We start from the raw sequence: 7781 nt of genomic DNA, 5'->3' as shown, positions 1-7781 counted from the left end.
CAATAGCAGATGCTCATTATCTTTGAGAATCATTATCATCATGGAAACCAGAGGTGTGCTGCATTTTGATGAAGGTCCTCATTCAAATTAAGGCAATCCAGCTCAATTAAACATAGATCTGCTGACAGTACCGTAACACAAATGAAATTAGATTATTATGTGCTAAATCACTGTTAGAGTATGATGAAAGATAAAAAGGGACCAAACCAGAATGCTCATGCTTGTATAGGGTTAAACAAGACTTGCCATGACATACAATAAGGGTGAAGAGAGAGAGAGAGCGTAACTGTGTTTCTCTGTATAACCAAGGAAACACTCCCATTATAACATGTGTGATGGGCTTATTATCAGTCTTTTCAACTAGAATAGCATTTTTTACATCAGCTCAGGGCTTCTGAGGAGAACCTTCTGAACCTTCAGCTTTAATTTTCATGTCACTGATGTTTTAACATAGTGGATTGTGCATTGTGCCAAACTATAAGGTAAGATTCTTGTTAATGTTGATATAGTGTATTTGGTGTATGTGACAATCTATTCAAAGACTTTTTATTATCGCTTTAAAGCTGTCTTGTCAGATATTAGTGGCATGATTGAAATGGGAATTGATTTGGGAGGTTTCCTTCATGAAATGCTCCAGGGAATATGTGTGTAAATTAGGTTTCAGACTGATTGATCTGTTCTCAGTAACTGTGTAAAATAAGGGCTCTTTCTGATTATATGTGGTGTTTAAATGTCTGACACACTTGTTGGTCTCTCATGATTATGATAGAGAAATACAAAGTATACATTATTTTCTCTTGATTCATGCAAGTGCTTGGGGAAAATAAGACAGAACTTTAATAAATACAATTTTATTGTCTGTACTTGCATATACAGCCTGTTGCCATGATTGAATTTATGAATGTGTCAATCTAGTTCTTGTGTGTGTGTGTGTGTGTGTATACGTATATATATATAAATACAGAGTTCTGGCATGAAACTCTAGATGGCGCAGTCCGATAGGTCTAGCTTCAGAAACCCTTCACCTTCCCCAGCTCCACCTGTATAGATCTGCTACGGGGTGATTCATGTATGCTATATAGGGGTTATTTATATATGTTATATGTGCAGCAGCAGTATTTCCTACATACTCACAGCAGCATGTTGTGGATGTATTGGCAGTAGCAAGTCTCGGTACTTGCTCTGCCGCAGCAGCAGCGTAGCAGATCTATTCCGCCAAGACCAAATACATTAACATTGTCATGTACATTTCCATGCCAATCCCTCCGAGAGTTGTCATGACAGAAATGTAGATATATATATATATATATATATATATACACGTATATATATATCCTTGTGTGCTTAATTGTATTGAATGTGCACTTACAGTGTACTTCAAATTTTGTACTTGCAAATAATTGTTGTGCTTTAAAGTACACTTATTTTGACTGTTTAACTGTATACTGACTACCATACTAAAGCACAAGTAAATGATTATAAAGTAAATTATAGTTTTAACTGTTCTGTGTTATTTGACATTACATTTAAAAGTATTCTATAGTGTACTTCATTTTCACAAGCATAATAATCAATCACAAGAGTATATACTGTATGTGCTGATCCTAACATCTTCTTTCTTTAAAAAATGATGTATTAAAGTGGCTGTATACCAGCCGCTTTGGCTTGGAAATGAGCATGCTAATATAATCATGCAAGCTTAAACTAAATGTATCTCATTCTATTTCATTCCTCCAACTCGCCAAAGACAGTAACCACCTCTACTACTTCCACTAATAGCACAGCATTTTTATTAAACAGTGGTTTACTGAACAAATTGCTCTATCTTTAAATAAATTCTATTAAAATTAAAATTTTCTTAGGGATAAAAATCTACCTCAGCTTATGCTCTACTAGACCATATTTCATACCATATTCTGTTAAGGATATTTAATCTCTTCTCCTCTTTTCTTTATAAAAGTATGTTTCATTTTTTAGGGCAAATTACAGCCTTGAAGAAATAGTCTCATTTGCTTGCTTGCATGAGTTGCCAATGGAAGATGAACCTCATCAGATTCACCTCAGGGAATGAATTGTGAAATAATAACAGTGACCAACTGGTGCCTACAGCTTATGTGCTTTGTGTATAAATCAACCAATATTTCAATGAAAATGTATAATATTTTAATGTAAATTAAAAAAAATTCACACAGTCCCTTATTATTTCTTCAAAGTTCCTTCTGCCTGACCTTCAGCTTTTTAAAACATCCAGGTTCTCATTTTCCCATTTGTCAACATCATCAAGCAAATATATTCCTTATCTGATGTCTCCAACCCTTTCATGTTCCCTCACTAGGTCCAGAATGATTGCCAAACCCAACTGTTCTTCCACGGATTCCTCAGCATCAAGATGCATCCAAGATCTGCTGTGCAACAGCAGTGTCGTGTTGAACCTCAGTGAGGTGGAAATGGAAGAGTTTTGCCTCAACCAAGATGAGTATCTGGAGAAATATCTGGGGCCTAGACGTTCCCCAGTGTTTCTGCCTGTGTGCATCACCTACCTGCTCATCTTCTTGGTGGGAGCGGTTGGAAACATTCTTACGTGCATCGTTATTGCTCATAAAAATGTCATGAGGACGCCCACTAACTTCTACCTGTTCAGTTTGGCGGTGTCAGACCTGCTTGTGCTTCTTCTGGGAATGCCTTTGGAGCTCTACGAAATGTGGAGTAACTATCCGTTTCTTTTCGGCAATGGTGGCTGCTACTTTAAGACCTTCCTCTTTGAGACGGTTTGCTTCGCCTCTATCCTGAATGTAACAGCGCTGAGCGTGGAGCGCTACATAGCTGTGGTCCATCCACTCAGGGCCAAATACGTAGTGACGCGCACCCATGCCAAGCGGGTGATCTTGAGCGTGTGGAGTGTGTCTGTTTTGTGCGCCATTCCCAACACCAGCCTCCATGGTATCTTCACCCTCCCTCTTCCCAAAGGGAAAGGAGTAGGTGCCATGTCCACCTCTGCCACCTGCATGCTGGTCAAGCCACGTTGGATGTATAACCTGATCATCCAAATCACCACTCTGCTGTTTTTCCTCCTGCCCATGTTGACCATCAGCGTGTTGTATTTGCTCATCGGCATGCAGCTAAAACACGAAAAGATGTTGCAGGTCCTGGAGGCAAAAGCCAGTCTGGGACAAGACAGCTCCTCTAATGTGCGCAGTCAGCAGCAGAAAACCCGTCGCCGGCAGGTCACTAAAATGTTGTGTAAGTAGGCCAGCTGGCCAATAACTGAATTCTCATGTATAACAGTGCCTTGGCTGTTTTAGATCATATTACACTGCAAGCGTATTCTTAACTTATGTGACCCTTCGAGTCGTTTTGAAACACATCTTGAGTTTTATGCACTGAATAGACTGCAATCTCTGCTTTCTAATGATATAATTATTAGGTTTATACTCCAAACCATTGTTGACATATAGGAAGGTTGTCATAAAAAAACTGATTTTAACGATTTATTCTAACACATTAAATAACTATGTAAAAATATAATACATTTTTTTAATATAGTGCATATGTACAATGTATGATTCTCACTGTGTGAAGACTTTTTTTTCTAGCTACCTAAAGAGCAATAGGCATTGAATGAATTTTGAGGTAATGTAATGTAAGGTTTGTCACAAGCTGTTTAAATAAAGTCTTCCCGCGGCTGAAACACTCACTGGGCGATTACACGAGAGATCATACATTTCAATAATTTGCAGTGTATTTGCAAGTATTTTACACATTTTCAAAATAAATTATTAGTTGAAAAACATGTGTATGAGATGGTTTGAATTCTACGGAGCCCCTAAAGGGACATGGTGGTGGAAAAAATTTGGGGTGAGTGGAAAAAATGTGGGGTGGGAGGAAAATATTTTTGAAATGTTTTGCATTCTCTCGCAAAACTTTTGCGTTCTTTTGCAAAGATGTTTGCATTCTCTCACAAAACCAGTTGAGTTCGGACAAACACTTCCTGTTTACTTTACAGCTTGCAGTGGTTCATACAGCTCCATATGCTCACAATGGAGCAGTTCATAGAGTTTTATTTTGAACTTGGACTCAAGTATAAAGAAATCAGTGCTTAGTTCAAGGCATGGTTTTGGGACATTCTAAAATGCTTAATGTGGCACAGAAAAGCAGATGAGCCCAGAACGGAATGCGCAAGTTCAGGTGTTTTCTACCCTGTAGACAAAACATTATTAAAAACGCTTAGCTTTTCTGTACATAGTGTATATTTTTAATAAAATATAAAATTTGGGCTTTTTATCATTTTTTATATTGAGCCATGTTAAGCGCACTTTTCTATGGGGGAGAAAATGCTTATCGTGCAATTCAGCTCATATTATGGGCTTGCATGTGCACAGTACATGTTTTTAATACATATATAATATAGCATATTTGGTCTTTTTTATCATCTTCTTTAAGCCATGTTAAGCGTTTTACGAACAACTGCAAGCTGTATAATAAACAGGAAGTGTTTGTCCGAACTCAACTGGTTTTGTGAGAGAATGCAAATATCTTTGCGAGACAACGCAAAAGTTTTGCGAGGGAATGCAAAGGTTCACGAGTGAATGCAAAACATTTGCGAAAGAATTGCGTAACATTTGAAAAATATTTTTTTCTCACACGCCGATTTTTTTTCCACCACCATGTCCCTTTTCCGTAATTGTGAACATACGGAGCTATGAACCACTGCTAGCTGTAAAGTAGCAGGAAGTGTTTGTCCGAACTCAACTGGTTTTGCGAAAGAACGCAAAAGTTTTGCGAGGGAATGCAAATATCTTTGCGAGAGAATGCTAAAGTTTTGCGACAGAACGCAAACGTTTTGTGAGGGAACGCAAATATCTTTGCGAGAGAATAGTTTTGCGAGGGAACGCAAAAAAATTAAGTAAAAATATTTTTTCCTCCCACCCCGAATTTTTTCCACTCACCCCAATTTTTTTCCAGCACCATGTCCCTTTAGAGGCTCTGTAGAATTTGCGCTATTAATTGCCCAAAACGTAAAATAGTCACGAATTGTTGTGACGTGTTTTCGATGTTCACTTACCTATTTATTTTGCGCTAAAACTAGTAAAGAGGAAGAGATTATCAGCCGAAACAGAGGCAACTCTGTCACATTAAAGAGCGTCAAAAAAACATTTACTGTTTGAATTATGTAATACAATTGGTATAATTAGATTTATTTAGTTTTACTTACAATTGAGTTTCTCCTCAAGCGGCTGGACTTAAGTGATAGAGCAGGTCTTAAAAAAATTCTTAAAGGAACAGTTCATTCAAAAATGAGAATCGTCATCATTCACTCTACCGTCTTTGTTTTGAACGTTGTAAATACACATCAAAAGATTTTAAAAACTCTCTTAGCTGCTGTTTTCAATACAATCGAAGTATATAGGGGCTGACAAACTCAAAGTATACATAAAACATAGGCCAGCATTATAGCCTATAAAAAATCTCAAACGTTTTGTGCACTGAATTAAAAGTGTTACAAAGCCATTAGATTTCAATCATTAAATAAGGGGGTGGTGGGGGGGGGGGGTTGTAGTAGGGTAAAATTTTATTTGAGATACAATTTGGTTTGGGAAAATATGTGAAAAATATTCACCTTCCTTCAAGAACTCTTAGTCATATACAATTTGGCTGTTATTAACATTAAATTGGATGTGTCAGCAATCAGCACCACTCTTTCAAGTGAGTGAAAATTTATATTTGTATTTATCTAATCAGTGACAAGGCAAAACATATACATTTCTGAGGCTTTACACAGCGAAATGCAGAATAATATTCAATAGGGTAATGTTCAGAAAACATGCTAGAAAAAAATGAAATAACATGGGGGGGGGTGTTGTAGTAGGGTAAAATTTTATTTGAGATACAATTTGGTTTGGGAAAATATGTGAAAAATATTCACCTTCCTTCAAGAACTCTTAGTCATATACAATTTGGCTGTTATTAACATTAAATTGGATGTGTCAGCAATCAGCACCACTCTTTCAAGTGAGTGAAAATTTATATTTGTATTTATCTAATCAGTGACAAGGCAAAACATATACATTTCTGAGGCTTTACACAGCGAAATGCAGAATAATATTCAATAGGGTAATGTTCAGAAAACATGCTAGAAAAAAATGAAATAACAGGAAGTTTGACTTAATATTTTGGGTTAAACATAATTTAAGACCAAATTTTATATTTTCTCTTCAGTTGTACTAGTGGTCATGTTTGGCATCTGTTGGGCTCCGTTCCACACCGATCGACTCATGTGGAGTTTTATGGACCAGAAGAGCAGTGAACACATGAAGATTTTCCAGGTCTATGAATACGTCCATGTCATCTCTGGGGTCTTCTTCTATCTAAGCTCAGCCATTAATCCGATTCTCTACAATCTCATGTCCACCCGCTTCAGGGAGATGTTTAAAGAGGTAATGTGTCACCACAAATGGCATCCTGTCCCAAGGAAACGCTCTCTGAACATGACGAGGGTTACTGTGCGCAGCACCTTGAGTGATGTCCCACCCTGCAACGGCACTGTAACTATTGAAGGAGAAGATTATGATATGGATGAATGCCAGGAAAATAAGACCAGCTTCTCCTAAGAAATGAACTTGTCATTCATTGTATTGTATTGTCAGTGCTTGAAATTAACTCTGCAGCTTTAGAAAAGATCCATAAATCCAAAACCATAAATTTAAACTTACATGATAATTGTATACAAACACTTGGGTAAAATACATGGTTTGGAGATTAATCAAGCATAAAGAATCTGTGACGCTCCCATTTATTTCCAACGATAACTCTTTCTTTGTTGGTTTATCAGCATATTTTCCAATGAGTGCATAACAAGTGATGGAAATTGTGGAAATTGTCTCATTATAAAACCATTCAGGTTCTTGCACTGACTGCCAGTATCTACTAAAATCAATTTCAAGACATTGTTCTTCGCTTACAGCTGTCAAAGGCTGAGTCTCAAATTATATTCAATCTTAGATTAAAAAATAGATTAAAAAATCTGTAATTCTCAAATTAGTGCCATGACACTACAACCGTTTACATTAAATCCTGCATTACCAAATAATGTTTAGAAATATAGTTAACAAATTAATTAGGAATATAGCCTAATTTTAAGCAATATGTTATTATATGAGCTCCAGTGTTGTAGCCTATTCCGGAATAATGGCAGTGATTGCATATACAGCAACAAAATTTTGTGGAATTTCACGAAAAAGCACGATTGTAAGTGTGATATTGCTTTTATAAAATGGTTTAATAAGCAAAAAGTTAATATTAAGCCATTTGTATTGACAGCTACCTTATCTTCTACGACAATGCAAATAGTTCCAAACAATGCAGCACTAGAACTGCCGTGCCGTTACTGAAAGAATATGTGTTTTTGCACAAAGTGATGAGTGTATAATTAAATGAATCATTCATAAATACAAAGTTCTGTCATGAAACTCTAGATGGCGCAGGCCGATAGGCTCTAACTCAATCTGATATAATCACATCATGATTCACACGGAGCAGCTAATTGGTTTCTTTCGCATCAGTAGTAGGGCTGCACGATAAATCGCATGCAATATTTAACGCGCATCTTCTCAGTAAAGCCGATTCTGTAATCAGCGGTAAATCTCCATCACGTGCGGGCTTTCACATGGAGCAGCATTTACTACACAGAGCCGTTGTTCACTGACAAGCTGCGCAAAACCACGATCATTTTTTGCGCATGTTTTGCGCAGCTTGTCAGTGAACAACGGCTCTGTGTAGTAAAT

The 7781-nt window shown here is 37.0% G+C and overlaps 1 protein-coding gene across 1 annotated transcript; it reads left to right on the top strand.

Moving 5' to 3' along the window:
- The first annotated feature begins 2342 nt into the window (after positions 1–2342).
- nmur1a (neuromedin U receptor 1a) lies at positions 2343–6608 on the top strand. The gene is made up of 2 exons (XM_016544050.1): positions 2343–3240; positions 6217–6608. Exons 1-2 carry the CDS (start codon positions 2343–2345, stop codon positions 6606–6608), a joined length of 1290 nt encoding a protein of 429 aa, XP_016399536.1.
- Positions 6609–7781: the final 1173 nt, after the last annotated feature.

Source organism: Sinocyclocheilus rhinocerous, unplaced genomic scaffold (assembly GCF_001515625.1).
Source record: "Sinocyclocheilus rhinocerous isolate Xijiao unplaced genomic scaffold, SAMN03320098_v1.1 scaffold579, whole genome shotgun sequence".
In the NCBI taxonomy this organism is placed as follows: domain Eukaryota; kingdom Metazoa; phylum Chordata; class Actinopteri; order Cypriniformes; family Cyprinidae; genus Sinocyclocheilus; species Sinocyclocheilus rhinocerous.
This window is presented reverse-complemented; position numbering and strand designations above follow the sequence as displayed.

Coding starts and splice junctions, on each gene's coding strand:
- nmur1a (XM_016544050.1), top strand. CDS start 2,343: ATGATTGCCAAACCCAACTGTTCTTCCACGGATTCCTCAGCATCAAGA. Junction 3,241..6,216: donor GCAGGTCACTAAAATGTTGT/GTAAGTAGGCCA, acceptor TTTTCTCTTCAG/TTGTACTAGTGGTCATGTTT.